The 18,982-nt window shown below is 52.0% G+C and overlaps 4 protein-coding genes and 1 pseudogene across 6 annotated transcripts; 1 reads left to right on the forward strand and 4 right to left on the reverse strand.

The window, feature by feature from the left end:
• Positions 1 to 2,320: 2,320 nt before the first annotated feature.
• On the reverse strand, positions 2,321 to 4,137 carry LOC117847731 (UDP-glycosyltransferase 73E1). The gene has a single exon (XM_034729002.2). The coding sequence runs from the start codon at positions 4,079 to 4,081 to the stop codon at positions 2,618 to 2,620; it is 1,464 nt and encodes a 487-aa protein (XP_034584893.1). The 5' UTR covers positions 4,082 to 4,137; the 3' UTR covers positions 2,321 to 2,617.
• A 999-nt stretch (positions 4,138 to 5,136) lies between these two features.
• On the reverse strand, positions 5,137 to 6,945 carry LOC117849066 (anthocyanin 3'-O-beta-glucosyltransferase-like; annotated as a pseudogene).
• A 434-nt stretch (positions 6,946 to 7,379) lies between these two features.
• On the forward strand, positions 7,380 to 10,724 carry LOC117850516 (uncharacterized). Of its 2 annotated transcripts, none has more exons than XM_072292715.1 (9): positions 7,380 to 7,847; positions 8,199 to 8,246; positions 8,392 to 8,451; positions 8,800 to 8,886; positions 8,959 to 9,063; positions 9,633 to 9,782; positions 9,938 to 10,041; positions 10,146 to 10,257; positions 10,417 to 10,724. In XM_072292715.1, exons 1-9 carry the CDS (start codon positions 7,395 to 7,397, stop codon positions 10,540 to 10,542), a joined length of 1,245 nt encoding a protein of 414 aa, XP_072148816.1. In that variant the 5' UTR covers positions 7,380 to 7,394; the 3' UTR covers positions 10,543 to 10,724. The 2 variants fall into 2 exon arrangements, with proteins under 2 accessions (XP_072148816.1, XP_034588246.1); XM_034732355.2 differs by having other exon boundaries at positions 9,633 to 9,746; positions 9,941 to 10,041.
• Positions 10,725 to 11,032: 308 nt separating this feature from the next.
• LOC117850517 (peroxidase 1) lies at positions 11,033 to 12,909 on the reverse strand. The gene is made up of 4 exons (XM_034732356.2): positions 12,346 to 12,909; positions 12,049 to 12,240; positions 11,789 to 11,954; positions 11,033 to 11,648 (listed from the first exon to the last, which is right to left on the reverse strand). The coding sequence occupies exons 1-4, from the start codon at positions 12,583 to 12,585 to the stop codon at positions 11,209 to 11,211; spliced, it is 1,038 nt and encodes a 345-aa protein (XP_034588247.1). The 5' UTR covers positions 12,586 to 12,909; the 3' UTR covers positions 11,033 to 11,208.
• Positions 12,910 to 14,857: 1,948 nt separating this feature from the next.
• Positions 14,858 to 16,370, reverse strand: LOC117847563 (peroxidase 1). 2 transcript variants are annotated; one of them, XM_034728786.2, is made up of 3 exons: positions 16,049 to 16,368; positions 15,778 to 15,966; positions 14,858 to 15,675 (listed from the first exon to the last, which is right to left on the reverse strand). In XM_034728786.2, exons 1-3 carry the CDS (start codon positions 16,253 to 16,255, stop codon positions 15,091 to 15,093), a joined length of 981 nt encoding a protein of 326 aa, XP_034584677.1. In that variant the 5' UTR covers positions 16,256 to 16,368; the 3' UTR covers positions 14,858 to 15,090. The 2 variants fall into 2 exon arrangements, with proteins under 2 accessions (XP_034584677.1, XP_034584676.1); XM_034728785.2 differs by having other exon boundaries at positions 14,858 to 15,966; positions 16,049 to 16,370.
• Between the last annotated feature and the right edge of the window lie 2,612 nt (positions 16,371 to 18,982).

Here is an 18,982-nt window from a genome sequence, read left to right on the forward strand (position 1 = left end):
ACAACGAAAAATCGGCTGAGATCCAGAACTTTTTCAAAGCGACAATGCAGCAACCTTAGCCTCGTTGTGCGGACTTTAATTGGGACCTCCTTCACCTCAACCAGCATGATCTATCCTCACTAGACTCACCTTTCTCCGAAGAGGAAATCAAACAAGCCATTCACAACATGCCAAGTGATAGAGCTCCAGGGCTAGATGGATACACAGGATTGTTTCTAAACTCATGCTGGGATATTATCAAACAGGATGTAATGGCAGCGGTAAATGCGTTCTACTCTCTCTGGTGCAACAACCTCCAACTAATCAACACAACAAATATAATCCTTACCGAAGAAAGAGGGACCAGGCACCATACATGACTTCAAGCCAATAAGCCTCATCCACTCCTTTATCAAGATCATCACTAAAGCATTGGCAATTAGATTACAACCGCACATGAACTCAATTCTCTCCAAATGCCAGAATGCATTCATTAAGAGGCGGAGCATTCATGACAAGTTCATGATGGTGCGAAACACGGCTAGACAATATCATAGAAACAAAGTGCCTGTCGTCTTCCTCAAATTGGACATTGCGAAAGCCTTCAACTTCATCAGATGGGATTACCTACTATCACTTCTGCAGCACCTCGACTTCCCGACACGTTGGCGTGATTGGATCGCGGCCATACTGTCCACTTCCTCCGCCCGTGTTCTCCTAAATGGGGTCCCAAATCCACCTATAAAGCATGGTAGGGGCTTACGGCAAGGCGATCCCCTGTCCCCGCTTCTCTTCGTCATAGCGATCGACCCGCTGCAAAGGCTTTTGGAATTGGCAATTGATATGGGAGTCCTTAGCAGGTTACATGGAAGGGCACCGTCATGCCGTATATCAATGTATGCAGACAATGTGGCAATGTTTATCGCACCAAGAAAAGTGGAAATGGACGTGTTGGTCAACATTTTCGGCATGTTTGGAGAAGTAAGGGGGCTGAAAACAAACTTCCACGAGTCAACAGCCGTCTCTATCTGCTATGACGGAGTACAACTGAGCGAAGTACTGCAAAATCTACTGGCAAAGCATGGCAGCTTCCCGATCAAGTATCTAGGCCTACCATTGTCCATAGCACGTCTAAAGACGATCGACTGCCAACCTCTAGTGGACTAGGCAGTTGGCAAGCTTATTAGTTGGAGCGGAACGAACATGACGACAGCCAGGAGGCTCACACCGGTTAAATCTGTCCTGACCTCACAACCTATTTATCTTCTGACACCCCTCAAAGCACCTAAAGAAATAATGAAGATCATCGATGCTAAGAGGAAACAATTCTTATGGGCGGGAACTGAACCAATCACAGGCGGCAAGTGCAAAGTGAATTGGACACGGTCAGCAAGGCCTAGGAAAGGGGGCAGACTCGGAGTACCACACCTCTGAAAGTTTTCCAGGGCATTACGTCTGCGTTGGCTTTGGCAGGAATGGATGAATGAGGGGCCGCATCGGGAGGGATGCAATATCCCTTGTTCGCAAGCTGCCCGTAAACTTTTTGCTGCGGCAACCACGATTACAATTGAAGATGGCAAGAAAATATCATTCTGGGATAGCGGTTGGGTAAGTGGACAAAGGCCTAGAGACGTGGCGCCGAACCTGTTTCGCATCTCTAGAAGAAAGAATAGGACGTTGTACGATGCGGTGACTAGCGACGCATGGATACGGGATTTAAACCTTCTACATCGAGGGTTCTCTCTGGCACATTTTATTGAGTACCACCGCTTATGGGTCGAGGTCACGAGTGCAGCTAAGACCGGGTCTCCTGGACACCATCGTTTGGAAGCTCACGACATACGGGAAGTATAGTTCACAATCGGCCTATCGAGCATAATTCCTAGGTCCACGACGACTAATTTCGAGAATCTAATTTGGAAAGCATGGGCGCTGGCAAAGTGCGAGTTCTTTAGTTGGCTAGCTATCCAAGATAGGATATGGACAACGGATCGATTAGAGTGTCGGGGATGGACCAGTAGTCCAAGGTGTGTGCTATGTAATACTACACAGGAGACCGGCTATCATCTTTTCGCCGACTGTCACTTTGCAAAGACAATTTGAACAGGGATGAGTGCATGGACAAGGTGTGCGAACATAGACGCGAGTCGTTGGAACAGGCATGAGTCCTTACACAATTGGTGGACAGTTTAGTGGCCGCTCCGGTGGCTGGCGGAAAAGGGTTGCGTAGTCTAATTATTTTTGTCCTATGGGAAATTTGGGTAGAGAGAAATGCAAGGATATTTCAACACAAGGAGCAGACAATTAATTGAGTACTCAACAAGATCAAAGACCAGACGGCTACGTGGATCACGGCGAGCTAAACATTTAGAATCTTTCGTTTACATGGCATGACATTTGTAGTTGCTCTAGTGGAGTTTTGTTTATTTTTTTCCGCTAACAGGATGAGAGTGTACAATATGTAAAGAATATTTTGTACTCGGCTTGTCGGACTTTTCTCTTTTTTAATATAGCAGCGGGTCTCCTGCTGGCTCGTTTCAAGAAGACATGCTAAGAGTAGTGTTGGCCAAACAGCGAAGCAGGATACAATGTCTGAACTCGAACCCGAATCAGGCGCGCCAGATTCCTTCAGAAACAACTATGGTCTCGCCGCTGCAGCGGCCGCTCTTGCTTCCATCAGGTCGTCGATCAGGCTGTGCAGATCACGGTGAGAGGAACCTCCTTCCGCCACGGCAGCGTGAGCCTTCGCGGAGAGCTCCTTTACCCTGGCCCTAGCCACGTCCCCTGGCCCTTCGGGCTCCATGAACGCGGCCACCGCTTGCGCTACCGCCTCGGCAGGAACCAGCTCGTGCTCCTTGCTCGTCGTGCTTCGGACCCCGGCGCCCTCTGGCCATAGGCGCTTCCCGATCGCGATAACCTCGGTCACGAACCTCTCGGTGATGAACTGCTCGAACACCATAGGCCATGTCAGCACCGGCACGCCGGCGGCTATGGTCTCCAGGACGGAGTTCCATCCACAGTGTGTCACGAACCCCCCTACCGCCGGATGTGAAAGGATCGCCGTTTGCGGGGCCCACCCTGTGATGACCATCCCTCTGTCCCCAACACGCTCCTTCCACCCCCCCGGTGGCATCCAAGTATTAGCCCTGACCACCCACAAGAAGCACTTCCCGGAGGCTTCTAATCCTAGAGCCAGCTCGCGAAGCTGAACCTCGGAGACATGACTCAAGCTTCCGAAGCATAGGTACACGACCGACTGGGCTGGCTTCGTGTCCAACCAACGGATGCACGGTGAGTCGCCGGCGCTTGCTCCGGCTGATGGCAATGGCAGTGGCAGCAAGAGGGGGCCAACAAGGTAGGTGCGCTTCACATAGCCATTGCGCACGTACAATTCGCAGTACCCATGCTCCAGATCAAAGAAAGTGTTGACGGCGATTCCAAGGCATCGTCTTTGCGCCACAGCAAGCCGGTTCTCCTTGGGGAGGGAGGTTGCTTGTTGGCCCCTCATGAATTCCGGCAGCTCCGTGATGGGAACCCGTATATCTGGGCTTGGAAACCCAGGGACAGTTGCCACATTGGCGTTGGCGTCATCGACACCAGCGTTTCCAAGGTGCGTCAGGGCCAGCGTTGGGAATGTACCTATAGCGTGAAATGTGACACACGGCACTCCTAGGTCTGCAGCAATGTCGACGTTCCAGAAGAAGTGGAAGTCGGTGATGACGGCGTCCGGCGACCGCTCCCTGATGAGACCTTCTTGCCCCGGCCGCATCAGATTCTCGTCGGAGGCAGCAACATCGATGCGCCAGGAGTCCGCGGCCGCGACCATGGAGAGGTTCTCGACGCCCGGCGGGAGGCCGTCCACGGCCGGGAACGCGTACGTCGCTACCTGGACCATGCCACCGCCGTTGGGGCCACGCCGGGCGAGAGCCGAACGGACGACCGTGGCGTTCGCCGGGGTAACGGCGACGGTGGCCTCAACGGCGCCCGGCTTGGCTGCGGCGAGGTGGAAGGCGAGGTCGGTGTAGGGGCCGATGTGGCTGCTGGCGAAGAAGGGCAAGAGCAGGACGCGCAGCTTCTTGCTTTGCTTAGCTGCTGAGGCCATTTCTTTTGCAGCTCCTCTCTGGTTGGGTTCAGGCTCTCGAGGCAACAAGGCCGCTATCTCTTGCTTTCGGCATGATGGTCGTGGGGACTATTTTATGCCCCGTAGTAGGTATGATGCATGGACCAGAGGCATCTGCACATCGCTGCCCGCGGCGGTGGACATGTCGGGCGACGAGAAGGCAATGGCACGGACAATGGGCATGCATCACACACGTGCAGCCGCGGAGGTACGGCGACGCCTTGCCTCGCCAGCTCGTCCGAATCCGGCCAAGGTTAGGTCAAGCAAGGAATCAAGCCATTTGATCCTAATTAGTTCAATATTTTTATGCTAATTGGAAAAAAATTTAAATATGAGCTAATTATAAAACTAATTGTATAAGTAATAACTAATTGATTAGTTGATCCTAATTAATTCATAATTAGCTCATGTTGTGCTACAGTAAACACAGACTAATCATGATTTAATTAGGATCAATGAGTTCTACTCATAAATTAATTATAAAACTAATTGTATAAGTAATAACTAATTGATTAGTTGATCCTAATTAATTCATAATTAGCTCATGTTGTGCTACAGTAAACACAGACTAATCATGATTTAATTAGGATCAATGAGTTCTACTCATAAATTAGCTCTGATTTATGCAATTAGTTTTGCAATTAGCTCATATTTAATCATCCTAATTAGCATCCCAATATCGAACTAATTTTTGGTCAGGATCTCCAAATGGGACCTAACCCTAGACAGGCGGGCGAGTGGTTGGACGGAATATTGTCCGATCTGAAAAATTGCTCAACACAATAAGTAAAAGAACGAATAACTCTGAGTTTAAACAAAAAAATCTATTGGCCAAATTTGCATCTAAATGAACCTCTCAATCACTTTTAAGTCACAAAATATGTATCTACATATATTATATAAAAAATATCTCAAAACACACCCGTATATAATTTTTTAATTAACTACTTATGTCACTATTAATAATATATTATCAACGTTTCGGTCTTAATTTTTTTTGATTTGGTCTAACTTTTATCATTGACGGGTGGGTAATACTTCGATTTATGTCCAATCAAACTCTAATTTCGGCACGTTTGGAATCCCAGTTTAACCGAAGTCGAACCGAACTCTAATTTCATCATGATACGTACACATTTTAGACGAAGGGAGTAGTAGAACTCGAACTCAACCTGAATCAATTGCGCTCGCTTTGTCGCTTCAGATATCAATGCGGCAACGTCGCTCTTGCTTCCATTACTTCGTCGATGAGCCGGCGCAGATCGCGGTGAGAGGATCCACCTTCCGCCATTGCCACTCGAGCCTTCGCAGAGAGCTTACTCACCCTGCTCCTCGCCACGTCCCGGCCCCTCCGGGCACCATATGAACATTGCCACCGCTCGCGCCACCGCCTTAGCTGGGATGAACTGGTTCTCCTTGCTCCTTGTGCTCCGCACCCCGGCATCCTCCGGCCACATGCGCTGCCCAACCGCTAGTACTTGCGTCACGAATCTCTCGGTGATGAACTGCTCAACCACCATTGGCCATGTGAACGAGCATAGGCACGCCATCCGCTAGCTCTCCATGACCGAGTTCCACCCGCAATGTGTCACAAATGCCCTAACGGCAGGATGTGCAAGAATCGATGTCTGTGGGGCCCACCCTATGATGACCATGCCTCTGTCCCCTACTTGTCGTCTCCACTCTTCCGACGGCCGCGGCGCCCATGTGTTCTTCCGAACCACGAACCACCCATAGGAACGGCTTCCCATAGGCTTCCAACCCGAGAGCCACCTCATGGAGCTGAGCCTCTGCCATGTGAGTCAAGCTTCCAAAGCACAGGTACACGACTGACCGAGCAGGCTTCGTGTCCAACCAGTCGATGCATGGGGAGCCATCGGTGCTCGCTCCAGCCGATGGTAATGGTGGCAACGAGAGGGGGCCGACGAAGTAGGCACGCCGCACGTAGCCGTTGCGCACGTACTATACATGTCACAGTATCCGTGCTCCAGATACTGAAAAGTGTTAACAAGGCCAAGGCATTTTTTCCGAGCTGGCATGATCCGGGCCCAGCGGTTACTGACATTCGAGCTTCTCAGGAACTCTGGCAGCTCGGTGATGGGAATCCGTATATCTGGACTTGGAAACCGAGGAACAGTGACGACCCCTCCGGTGGCGCCATGGACGCCGGCGAGCGCGAGGTGCGACGTGGCCAGCGTCGGAAAGGTGCCTATGGGGCTGAAGATGGCGCACGGCACGCCGAGGTCGGCGGCGACGTCGACGTTCCAGAAGAAGTGCGTGTCGGTCACGACGGTGTCCGGCGCGAGGTCTCGGATGAGGCTCTCCTACCCCGATCGCATCAGCGCGGCGTCGATGCGCCAAGCGTCCGCGGCCGTGACCGTGGATCGGAGAGGTTCTGGACGCCCGGCGGGAGGCCGTCCACGGCCGGGAACGCGTACGTCGCCACCTGGACCATGGCGCCGCCGCTGGTGGGGACGGCGCGCCGAGCGAGAGCCGACCGGACAACGGCCCCCGGCGGCCTGGCCTCGGTGAGGTGGAGGTCGATGCAGGGGCCGATGTGGCTGGTGGCGAAGAAGGGGACGAGCAGCACCTTGCTTTGTATAGCTGGTGATGAGGCCATTTCTTTTGCAGTTCCTCTTCCTCTGGTTGTCTGGGGGCATATGACAAGGCCGCTAGCTCTTATCGCGTTGCTTAGCAAGAGTTCGGACATGGTGATGGCGTACGTCGTAGCTCGCACCGACTGGCCGGTCGTTGGTCGCTGGCTCGCTGCCCGAGACAGTGGGACATGTCGGGCGGGAAGGCCTCTGCCCTCTGGAGACTGGTGGCCCGGAGCCCCGGACAATGGGCATGGAGCCATGGATATCTCGCCTGTGCGGCCGCGCAGGTGCGGCGCTTTGCCCAGCTCTGTTCGGCCGGGGTTGGGAAAAAGAGAGAGCGCGCGGGGCACGCAGCAGGCGACGGTTGCCGGCGGCCAAGGTGTGCGATCGGGACTCGGGAGTGACGGAGGAGGAGGCGAGCTGCGTCGCCAGCTCGTCCAAGAATCCGGCCAAGCCAAGGTCAGGCAAGGAATCAAGCAATGGGGATGGGGGAATTCGCCTCGGTCACGCCAGAGTTGCCGTACTACGACTGGGAAAACGAAACGGTGGATCGGACGGACGAGGCCACGCCTCTGACGTCGATGACACAGATCCGAGCCGTTAACCTCTCCGGGCCCACCAGCCAGAGTCCCACCCGCACCCGCTGACGAGCGCCGGGCTCTCGCTCCCCCACGCCCCAAATCGACGCCACCCGCCGCATGATCCGCGCACCTCGACTCCTCGCCGAGCACTGGCCATCGCCAATCCGCCGCCGCCTCCCGCTCTCCCCGACCCCGCGTGGCTCCTGCCGACTCGCCCTCCCGCCGCGCGCCGCCTTCCGGGCCGCCCAAACCCTAGCCCCGGCGCCGCGCCTCGCGCCGTCCCGCCTCGGCCTGCTGATGGATCCGGCCGCGCCCGCCCCCGTCCAGGCTACCGCCGCTGAAGCCGATGCCTACGAGGACGCCGCGGAATTCGAGGACGCGGAGGCTGCCGGCGACGACGCGGGGCCCGGGGCGACGACGGCGGGCGGTGGTGAGGAGGTGAGGGAGCTGCCCGAGGAGCTCGCCAAGGGGGTCGTGTGCCTCGAGTGCGTGACGTCGGCCGAGGCGGCGGCTGCCGGGGTTGGCGGGACCTGCCGCGTCTACGTCGTCGGCACTGCTCATGTGTCGCAGGTGAGCTGGTGTTATCAGTTAAGGTCCACCGATGTGATTTATCAACTGTCGACGGTTCTGTGCGTGAACTGTAGATGTTCAAATTGGGTTGTCAGAACGCAAGTTCTGCGTGTAGGCATTGCATCGGATTTAGAGGACACTGAATGCTCAGATTATACTTCTCGTGGGGCTGTGTGGCGGTAATGTTACTTGGGAGACAAATTGGTCCAAATTATATATTAGAATTGTAAAAATCCTGGTAAAAAAAATTAGAAGAGCGAAACAGCGGAGCTTGTACTGCATAGCCACGAAGTGAAATAACTCAATCTCTCAAGCCATGGCTTGGCTATTTGACGCTTGATTTTATTGCAGGAATCATGTGATCAAGTGAAGGCCGTCATCAACTACCTGAAACCTCAGGTTCTTCCTCTATTTGCTCATCATCAGTAAATTTTGCAAGTGGTGGATTTTGGCAGGTTTAATGCCTGCTTTCGAGTGTACTTTTATTGTTTGATGTTGTAGGATATATTCCTCTAATTCCTTTGCATCTCTCTTGCATATATAGGCTGTTTTCTTGGAGCTCTGTGCCAGCAGGATTGCAATTTTGACACCACAAAACCTTCAGGTATCTACTCTCAACATTTGTAAGATGATGAATAACCAACCATCTTACTGCTAGGGGCATTCTCCTTGATTATATAAAGTTTGACAAAACAATAAGCTAGAATGGTATGTCCTGTCTGGATTATGAGCCATCACATAAGTAGGATATGCTTGTGTACGCATGAATACTGGTTTTCTGTGTATTAAAGATTTTTGTTGGACCCTCCTTGTGACTTTAAGTATATAACCGTAGAGATACACTATTTTTCAGTGAAAAGTTTGAGTGGCATCATCCAAATAAAAGATATTAACGTTTTATTTTGTAGATTATAACGTATCACCTAGTTCATCCTAAACCTGTTCCTCACAGGTTCCTACTATGAATGAAATGATTGACATGTGGAAGAAAAAGAAGATGAACACTTTTGGGATTCTCTACAGCTGGTTTCTTGCAAAGGTATTTCTTGAGTTAACATAAGTTCAGTCATCTTCTTATCACCTGATGATGACATTGTTTTTGTTATACAAGGTTGCTAGCCAACTTGAGGTTTTACCTGGAGCTGAGTTTCGGGTGGCATTTGAGGAAGCAATGAGTTATGGTGGAAAAGTAATCCTAGGAGATCGCCCTGTCCAGGTATGCAACCTAGCAATGGAGTTTGGTTGTATGCGTATAAGCCTTGGAATAAATATGATCAAGTTCTGATCTGGTTGTTTTTCGTGCATTTTGATATAATGATTCAAACAAAATGGTCATATATTTCCATTGTACTAGTCAATACCTTGTGCAAACTCATCTTTTTAGTTTCTGAAAAATATAATATTTTCAAAATGACCTTTGTGTAGCACTGTTTGGATTGAATTAAGGACAGTTATCACCTCTTGCTTATTTTGTAAGTCTTCTGCTGTGATATCTAATAAGAGAACTTCTGTTGATATTTGACCAAAAGATTGCTTTACACCTACTAATGTAGGAATTTCTTTTAGGAATATAATATGAAGCATTTTGGGGGTTCACCCTATGTTTGCTTTGTTGTTGATTGTCGCTACTTGCTCGCATCACAATTTTTTCCCCTTGCATATCGGTCAATACCTTTGAATTCATGGTTTCTGAAATGTCATGCACATCAAGTCTAAGTTTGGTTAATTGTTACTTTTAATTAGCAACTAATACCATATCATCTCTATTCTTCATTTGTTTTGAAGATCACGTTAAGGAGGACCTGGGGAAAGATGTCACTCTGGCACAGGGCAAAATTTCTGTACTACATTATTTTCCAATCAATTTTTTTACCAAGCCCGGAGGAACTTAACAAAATGGTATGCTGTTCTAATGGTTCATTCCATCCATGTCACCAGGAAAGTTCACAGTTCCTTTATACTTATTTGATGTCAGTGCGACACACTGGATTTAATCTAACTTTTAGAATTTTTAGAGTTAACATACAAAGAAATCATTGTTATTGCATTCACATTGTGACGACAGCCCTCCCTCCTTGCCTCCTTGGCTACAGTTGAAGGACATGGATGATGTTGACATGCTAACACTTGTTATTCAAGAGATGAGCAAGGCATTTCCTAGTTTAATGGAGACGCTTCTACATGAACGTGATATGTGAGTTCCTTTAGTACAATAATTTGTGCAAAGGAGCTCTTTTTGTTATTTCCAGTGCTATAGTAATGGTAAACTATAAAAAATATATTAAATTGTGTCTTCAGGTATATGTCTTCGAAATTGTTGAAGGTGGCGAGGGAACATTCTTCAGTAGTTGCAGTTGTGGGAAAGGGGCATGTTTCTGGAATAAAGAAAAATTGGCAACAGCCAATTCAGGTCCGTCTTTTAAAGGAAAATATTTCAAACAGCTTGTCATATAGTATGTAAATTCCTTTAGGAATAGGAAAGTCATCACTGAGTAGGTTAATGTTTGATTGGTTAACAATAATATTTTATAATTAATTTGCACACTTTAACTTTGAATGTCCCTTGCAGGTAAAAAGTTTATTAGAACTACCAGTGGCTAACGAAGGTGCTTCAAAGCTGAAAATTTTAGCTTCCATTGGAGCATTGAGCGGTGTAATAATAGCATCCGGAATATACATATGGGGTAGAAAATAACAACTGTGCACACAATGTAATTCAGTGTGCCTTAGTCTCTAAAAAATGTATTTAGTTTATTTACTTATATGATTTGTTTCATTTGTTTTAAATAGATGTAACTTCTAAAATTAAAGTTGAACAAATGAAAGAACAGGACAACAGGTGCTCCAGATAATGAAACGTGGTTCGTTTCGTCGCCATTTGTTTTGTGTTTTTTGGACAAGTGTAAATTCTGATAAATAATTCCTGTTTCAAGCATTAAGTATATGCACCTGAATGACCTGCTAGACTGAGTCGCATCTCTTGCTTATTCGCTTGGACAAGTTATATTAACTTGCATGCACGCTGACGCAATCTTTGATATTGCTAAAAAACTCATGTAGTCTAGCAAGAACTTTTTTTTTTGTGGAACACTCTCTGGTCTGGCAAGATTTGGTGACCAAATTGTGGTTGACCAGACCGGTCTGTATGTGTTCGTCAAACCATCAACGCTCTGAAAAGTAGAGTATGGATAAGTAGTAATAACTACTAGCTCATGGCTGACAAATCGTCAGTGACAGCCATGTGAACAGAACAGAATTCTCGGCTTACTAGTGGAGCTAACAGCAGCATAGTAGACTAGTAGTGGATACTGACAGAAAACCGTACAGATTAACTGCATATATGTGCAATCCAATCCTGAACCTAGTCAACAAAAATGCCGCAGGTCGGCCTGATCTCCCCGAGGTCGCCGACGAGCACGTCGGTGCGGCCCATCTTGACCATCGCCGCGGCGAAGTCGGCGTAGTACTCGTCCGGCGACTTCGCCTTGGCCACCTTCTCGACGTACCCCCTGGTGACGGGGTCGTGGAGGAGGCTGCCGTCGGACTGGAACAACCCGCCTGTGGCGAGCACGTGCCGGTAGTAGCTCAGGTCGAAGGTGTAGTTGCTGCCGGGGTCCAGGGGCACCTTGGTCTTCCCTTCGCCGCCGTCGTCGTCGACGCCGGGACGGGGCGGCGGGCAGAGCTTCTTGAGCTCGGCAGCGTAGTCCGGGTTCAGCGACGGGTCCTGGTCCATGCTGCCGGTGAAGTTGTAGAGCCGCTTCTGGATCGGGCCGCAGTGGGAGGTCCCGATGCTGTGGCACCCTGCGCAGTACGTGTCGGAGGCGACGCGGCCGTTAGCTAGCGGTCGAGTGGAGTGGTTGGCTCGGCTAAGCCGTTGCTGTCGCTCACGCGGAAAGGAAAGGAAAGGAGGAGTAGGCGGGTGGGCGGGCAGCGAGAGGTACCGAAGAGGACGGCGATGTCCTTGGAGTTGAGCGACTTGACGCTGAAGAAGGTCTTGACGTCGACGATGTTGGAGTCCGGCGGCGGCAGGTCGTTCTCGACGTACTCCGCCACGGTGAGGTTGCCGTCGCGCCGCCCGGTCTCCACGTCGTACCACGGCCCGTGGCTCTGAACGTAGCAAGCGAGCATTCACGGTCAGCAAAAGAGCAAAGCAAAGCACAACGAGAACGGCTCCAGAGAGCTCGGTTCGATGGCGGCTCACCAGGTAGACGGCGTCCCTGGCGGCCATGGCGATGATGTCGGCGCAGGAGACGGTGAGAGGGCAGACGGCCTCGAGCCGGGCCTTGATCCGCTCGATGGCGTCGTACCCTCGCATGCTGCGGTTGGGGAGCGCGTCCCGCTCCGTCTTGTTCCCCTTCTTCCTCGACCGGAGCATGATCGATCCGTCGCAGCCCTTCGCACGAAATAACAGAGCAAGCAGAGGATCAGGATCACCAGGCACGCACGAACCCTCATGCTGAACAGAACGGAGCAGGTAGCTATAGGCAGGTTGTTTTACCTGCACGAAGCAGTCGTGGTAGTGCATCCGGAGCAGGGCCGGCGCGACCGTGGCGTCCTCCATGAGGATGAGCCTCATCTCCGCGAGGACGACGTCCTCCGCGATCGGGCACGTCTCGTGGTAGAATCCGACCTGCAGCGCGGCCTCCGGCGCGCTCGCGAGCGCGCTGACCACCACCAGGGCCGCAGCCGCCACTAGAAGCGGCGGGGGCGGCCGCAGCCGCTGCCGCTCCCTCCACATCAAAGAAACACGGCTGCCGGGGATCCGATCGGAGACGATTGCAGAAAGGCTGAGACGATGATCGACGCGGGAGGATGATGGTGCGCCGCGATCGAGTGGTATGTACTACGCGCAGGACGCGATCGCGATCACACGGTGGGAAGTCAGCGCGTCTGGTTGCACGGTGGCTATCGGATGGTGCGCGTGACGGGACCGGCCGGCCGGCGATCAAGTGCGACGGACCCCGTCGGTCGCCTCTCGAGGCTCCGATGGAGGGCGTTGCGGCTGGTGCGCGCTCGCGCGTGTCTCCACTCGAATCGATTGCTGTTAGCTCAAGGGGACGGGGGGTTCGTTGGGTACGATCGGTTCAACAGTTTCGGCTTTCCGGATGCGTGTCCCGTGGTTGGTGGATGACGTCGGCTCGTAGCCATCCGGGCAAAGGTTCCAGACAGCCTTTCCACTTTTCCAGATCAAGGGAAATGCGTTCCTCGAGGTTGAGTAACTTCGTCGCAGCCGACGTCAGCTTGAAGCGTGCCCCGTTTAGGACTGGAATTTCCTTCCTGTTTCGCTCGCCTCTCGCGGAAGATAAAACAACTGCCTCCCGCGAAATGTCCGCGAAAATTTGTAACCGAGGACGAACATAAGGTGCTACGAGTGCAAGGGCTCGTCTGGTAGGATTGTAACTGTGGCTGTTTCGGCTAGCTTTTTTAATTTGGTTTATCTGGTTGGAAAGATGTTTGTAAAATAGTTTCTTCTAGCTGTTAAAAATTAACGAGAAATGTGAAATGTCCATACTACCCTTATCTTTTTTTCCTACCATTTCTTCATTTATTTTGCTTTTTTTCTTTTCCCTTCCCGTTATCTCTCTCGCATCCTCTTTCTTCCTTATTTCTCCAGCCTCCCCAATCTCCTGCGTCTCCTCCATTAGGCCTCCGTACACCCGCCGGCCGCCTCCAGGCTAGCCGCAGCTCCCCTGCGCGGGCTGCGCCACCGGCTGCTGGGCTCGGCCTCCTGGCTCCCCTCCATCAGCCGCCCGCCGGGTGCCGAGCCCGGCTTCCCGCCTCTCCTGCGCTTGACGGCCGCCTCTCCTCTCCACCTTCGCCTCTCCTGTGCCCGCCGGCCGCCTCTCCTCTCCGCTCCCGCCTCCCTACGCCAGGGTCAAGCTTAGAACTTTGTCCTCGCGGACGGGTGGAGCCGTGGGGAGCCGCATTTTTGGGCTTTGGCTTGGTCCATCGGCACCGGACAGCGGGAAATCCGGAGCTTCTTCGGCGGAGCCATTTTTCTCGGTTCCTTTGGTAGGGATTCGGGTGGAGCCAAGCACCTAAAACTGCCCACATCACCTGCCACGACAGCAAAATGCATCTACATGTCATGCGATAGTATGTGCACACATTTGACAGGTTTGTATATCTGTTTTTTTCTATTTGTCGGACTAAAGTGATACTATTATACAAAATATTGTCTGGTGGATGTAATTCATTGGAATAAAATTTTCACGAGGTGTTTTTGTTGTGTGGATACTCTAAAGAAATACGATACCTGTTCAATTTGGTACAGATACGCACGATTTTTTCTTCTGTGCTAACGGGCCCAAATTCAACAGCCTGGACCATTGGCCTGGTCCAAGTTCATTCTTTCCAGTCCCACCCACCCAGCCCCGCGTGGGCCTCAAATATAAGTGCCCAGACTTTTCGGGTTTTCCCCAAACCAAGGCCCCAGCTGCTGCAGCATATCTAATCTGCTTTAGACCCCCTCAAAAAAAAAAACCCTAATCTGCTTTAGAGATCTGCCAACTATTTGGATGGGACTTGCAACACAACCACTAGTCCACTAGCCACTGCACTGCAACCCTATTTTGGCCCGTTCCAGAGCTCTCCGATCCGGCGAGATGCCATCAGCAGCCAGCAATCCCCCCACGCCATGTGATATTGTGATTTGCAAGCTCAAGAACCTGTCCCCTCCCGTTACAAACATTCGGGCGGCCCGTGCCCGTGCCCGTGCCCGTACCAGTAAACAAATGGAGCGCCAGCGTGGGCGTGGGGGCAGCGCTGCCACCCGCAAAAACATCGGGGGGTCCGGAAACACATGCCGTGCGCATCCATGGGCGCGGCGATCATGAGTGCATTATTGACCGGTGTCCCTCCGGCTACGGCCGCCGCCGCCGTCAGCAGGTAATGGTCGAGCACGCGTGTCGCCTTGCGCGCCGCGCATGTGCGCCACAACTGGATCGCCGATGCATGGGCAGGGTCATTTTAGTATGTGCACGGCAATGGCATCTCGGCTGACACAGGCCTGGACAACTCAAAAAGGTTTATTGTATTGTCACCAGATCCTGATCCTGAAGAGGAGGGAGATTACATACATGGATGGCTGTAACGAAATAATCAATCGATACACAGTAAAAAAAGGATTGGAAAAGAACGGAGGTAAAAACTTGTACATGCATCTCTCAAACCAAAAGCCTGAACCCATCGTACTGGCTGGCTGGCAATCGATCTCTGCTTTCTGGTCAGTCAGTCAGTTCAATTAATTCACGACGCTGCACTTCTTCCTGATCTCGCCCTGGCTGCCGGTGAGCACCTCGACGGAGCCCATCTTGACCATGGACGCGGCGAAGTCGGCGAAGAACTCCTCCCTGTAGGCGCCGGTGGCGTGGCGGAGCACGTAGGCGCGGGTGAAGGGGTCGGTGAGCAGCGCGCCGTCGGAGTGGAAGAGGCCCCTGCGCTTGGCCACGTGGCCGAAGTAGCTCAGGTCGAAGGTCTTGAAGCTGCCGGGGTCCATCTCCACCAGCGTCGTGTTGTCGTCGAGGCTCGGGCACTTGCCGCGGAGGCGCGCCATGTACATGGGGTCCAGCGTCGGGTCGGTGTCGTGGGCGTTGTCCATGCCAGTGAAGTTGTAGAGCCGGTCCGAGAAGGAGAAGCAGTGGGAGGTGCCGAGGGTGTGGCCGGCGGAGAGGACGACGAGGTCCTTGGCGTCGAGGTTCTTGGTCGCGAAGATCTGGGTCAGCTCCGTGAAGTTGCCCGTGGGAGGCGGAAGCTGGTCGGTCTCGTTGGAGATGGACACCCTGCCGTCGCGCCGGCCGAGGGGCACCGCCCAGAATGGGCCCTTGCTCTGCGCGTGGTACGTGAAAGAATCAGCGAACTTGTGTTGAGAATTTCTACTTGGAGAAGAATACACGCATTGTAAGCTTGGAACAGTGTGGCGAGTGCTCACCAGCCACACGGCGTCCCTGGCCATGAGTGCCAGCACGTCGGCGCAGGAGACGGTGTCCGGGCACGCCTTCTCCACGGCGGCCTTGACCCTCTCGATGAAGCCGAAGCCGCGCAGCGTCAGGTTCGGCTTCGCGTCCTTCTCCGCCGTGTTGTTCGCGGTGGAGTCCAGGAGCACCGAGCCGTCGCACCCCTGCATGCAGCAACGGAGGTGAGCAATCCAATGCAAGCCGAGATGCACAGAGCACATGAACAATGCAACGCAGCGCACGTACCCTGACGAAGCAGTCGTGGAAGTGCATGCGGAGGAGCGGCCCGGCGAGGCTGGGTGCGGCGGAGAGCGCGCGCACCATCTCCTTCCGGACGACGTCCTCCACGCTGGGGCACGACTGGCTGTAGAACTTTTCGTCCAGCTGCGCCGACGCCGCCGCCGCCGCGAACGCCGAGAGCAGCAGGACCACGACGGCCGCCCTGGACGCCATCTCGAAGCGAAGCTGGTGGCCGGAGTTCGCCCAACCCAAGAGCGAGGCTAGCTTGCTGATGAGGAAGGAGGAGGGGGAAGCGTGTGCTGCTGCTGAATTGGCGGCCAAGACACGGGGGCGGAGATTTATAGCGTCGGGCCGGGGCCTGCGCCCGCATGTGTTAGGCTGGCTTCCGAGCCTGCTTGCATGGCTCTGAGTGAGTTGTTATTCTTGCTCGCGGAATCTTTGCTGTAGCAGGTACAGCGGCCGGGTTACACCGACGTAGACAGACTGCTATGCTGAAGAAGAAGAAGTGAAGAACAAACATGTTCGATCAGCACCTACGCAGGTGGTTAGCATTGTACTATTGATTAGCACCGGTGGAAATTCACCGTCCGTGGGTTTGTTTAGTTGCTCTTTTCGAAACAGGGGGTTTGTACGGGCGATTGAGGACGTCTGAAATATCTTTACGGGAAGTTCTTGGCATGGATGCTATCGTTGTCGTGCTATCAAGCAACTGAACCTTGCTGAATCCTTTCCGGAGAAACAAGCTCCGTCTGAATTTGCAATAGGACGCTGATACTTGACGAGTCCCCATACCCTAACCCCAGTATGGTCAAAATCTATACACGTAGACGTAGGCCTGTACTGTGTTTGCTTGAAGAAAACTGAACCGGAAAATACGCAGATCACAGAAAAGGATCGGGAAGCAAATCGCGGTACTGTACCACGTTTTGGCCAATAAAAAGAACGTCAGTACAGCGTGTTGGGTCGTTCGCATGTAGCGATCCTGCGGCTCCCTCTTCGCCCAAGCAGAACCTGGAAGTACGGCCTCTGCCCATGCAGTACTGATCGGTGATCGGCTCCAAGCCCTGCATCGCACGCAAACGCTGATGCCGGGCAGGAGGAGGCTGTCAGATTGGGCAGTCATCAACTCATCATCAGGCGGCTCTCACACAAACACACCACCTGAACACGCACACTTTCCAAAAGTGAAAATGAATGAACTGGTGAAAAAGACACAATCATAGGATCATGCATAACGGCCCAGCTCGAGTTTTTCACCTGAAAGCATCAGCAGCAGGAACGTGCATGTACTACAGACAGTGGCCGGCTGGTTGGTAAGCATCCACCCCATAATTCCAGCGCATGTGCAAACTGGGTTACAATACAGGGCGGCTAGGAGCCGAGCCAATCGAGCTCCCCATGATTGGGCAGGCGCCGATCAGCATTCAGGTACATACACGCAATCGCGTACCAAATTCGAAATTTTTATCAATCATCAGCCGCCTCAACAAAGAACCCACAAAAAACAGGAAATTTGACGAGCACAAGATGAAGGTGCGTTAGCCTATGAATGTATTAGGTAGTAGAGGCAGCTAGACAACAGTGTGGATTGCATCATGATTCACGGCCACATGGGGCAGCTCAAGGGCAGCGCAAATAAGGAACTCAATCCATGGGCGAGCTGAGTCGAGCTGTCCGCTAAACTACCGCGGCGGCCCAGGAGCCAGCCAGTAGCCCCCAGCAGCTGAATAAACTGGCGGCGGCGCGCATGTGGCCTCGTACTTGCCTTGGATTGAGAATCCGGCGCTGGTCGGAACTGACAGGGAGATCTCACCCTCCCCGGCTGCCTTGCAAATGACTGGGAGGGGCGACGGTGCTCCACTCGTTTTCTTGGTTTTTGAATTGAAGAACCGAGCTGCGACAATGATCCTATTCAAGGGCCTTTGAGCATGTCCAAGAGAGGGGCGGCTGAGGGGAGCTCCGTGTCCAGTGTCCCGGTTTCTCTAAAGCTCTGGGAAGATTGTGTCGCCAAGATTGCAGGGGAAGGGGACCGACGATCATGTCCGCTTGCTGCCCGCTTGGAACACGTGAAAGCGATGGGTTAAAAACAACAAAACCAAAATAAACTACGCGTCTCTCCCAAGAGCAAATGAAGTTTGATATAGAGTACTCTTTGAATATGTGTTGCAATTTTTTTGGAGGAACGGAGGAGCATTACAAGCCAATCTGCTATCTGTTCAGGGCTACAATTCCATGCGGCATTTTTCTTTCTTCGCACTTTCTATAGAGGAATCAATTAAAAACGAAAGATTAAACGTAGCAAGCCCGACAGTAACCAAGGCCACCGCCGGATGACGGCCGGCGGTCAGCACCGTCGGTGGCAAGGACGACCAGAAACGGAGTGGTTAGCACAGTGGCCGATAGTAGAGACACCACAGTGACCCCAAACTTGTCCTCGGGTTTGTCCCTAAACTCTCAAAATATATTTTCAAATCTTAAAACTTATCAGCGGCAAGCAATGCTTTCTTCTGGTACGTTGCATTCACAACCACCAGTGATCACGTATGTGTTGCTTGGTACTTGATTGGGGATTTTAAAATGCACTCTAAGAGTTGAAGGACTTGGATGACATCCTGATACAAGTTGACAGATCTGAAAATGTATTTTGAGAATTTAGAAACCCTAATGACATCTTGAGACAAGTTCATGGATATGAAAATGCATTTTGAGAGTTTAGGGATCTAGATGGCATCCCACGACAGTTTAGGGACCGCACGTGTATTTTACTCCGAGAAAAAAGATGAACAATGCTCGATGGCATCCCACGACAGTTTAGGGACCGCACGTGTATTTTACTCCGAGGAAAAAGATGAACAATGCTCGGTATGTTATGAGCCATTAAAGTTTAAATAGATCCTATTAAACATTCATCAACTACAATGTGTGCTATTTTCGGGCTTT

This window comes from Setaria viridis, chromosome 3 (assembly GCF_005286985.2).
Source record: "Setaria viridis chromosome 3, Setaria_viridis_v4.0, whole genome shotgun sequence".
Taxonomy (NCBI): domain Eukaryota; kingdom Viridiplantae; phylum Streptophyta; class Magnoliopsida; order Poales; family Poaceae; genus Setaria; species Setaria viridis.

Coding starts and splice junctions, on each gene's coding strand:
- LOC117847731 (XM_034729002.2), bottom strand. CDS start 4,081: ATGGCCTCAGCAGCTAAGCAAAGCAAGAAGCTGCGCGTCCTGCTCTTG.
- LOC117850516 (XM_072292715.1), top strand. CDS start 7,395: ATGATCCGCGCACCTCGACTCCTCGCCGAGCACTGGCCATCGCCAATC. Junction 7,848..8,198: donor GCACTGCTCATGTGTCGCAG/GTGAGCTGGTGT, acceptor ATTTTATTGCAG/GAATCATGTGATCAAGTGAA. Junction 8,247..8,391: donor TCAACTACCTGAAACCTCAG/GTTCTTCCTCTA, acceptor TTGCATATATAG/GCTGTTTTCTTGGAGCTCTG.
- LOC117850517 (XM_034732356.2), bottom strand. CDS start 12,585: ATGTGGAGGGAGCGGCAGCGGCTGCGGCCGCCCCCGCCGCTTCTAGTG. Junction 12,241..12,345: donor ACCACGACTGCTTCGTGCAG/GTAAAACAACCT, acceptor TTTCGTGCGAAG/GGCTGCGACGGATCGATCAT. Junction 11,955..12,048: donor CCAGGGACGCCGTCTACCTG/GTGAGCCGCCAT, acceptor TGCTACGTTCAG/AGCCACGGGCCGTGGTACGA.
- LOC117847563 (XM_034728785.2), bottom strand. CDS start 16,255: ATGGCGTCCAGGGCGGCCGTCGTGGTCCTGCTGCTCTCGGCGTTCGCG. Junction 15,967..16,048: donor TCCACGACTGCTTCGTCAGG/GTACGTGCGCTG, acceptor TGCTGCATGCAG/GGGTGCGACGGCTCGGTGCT.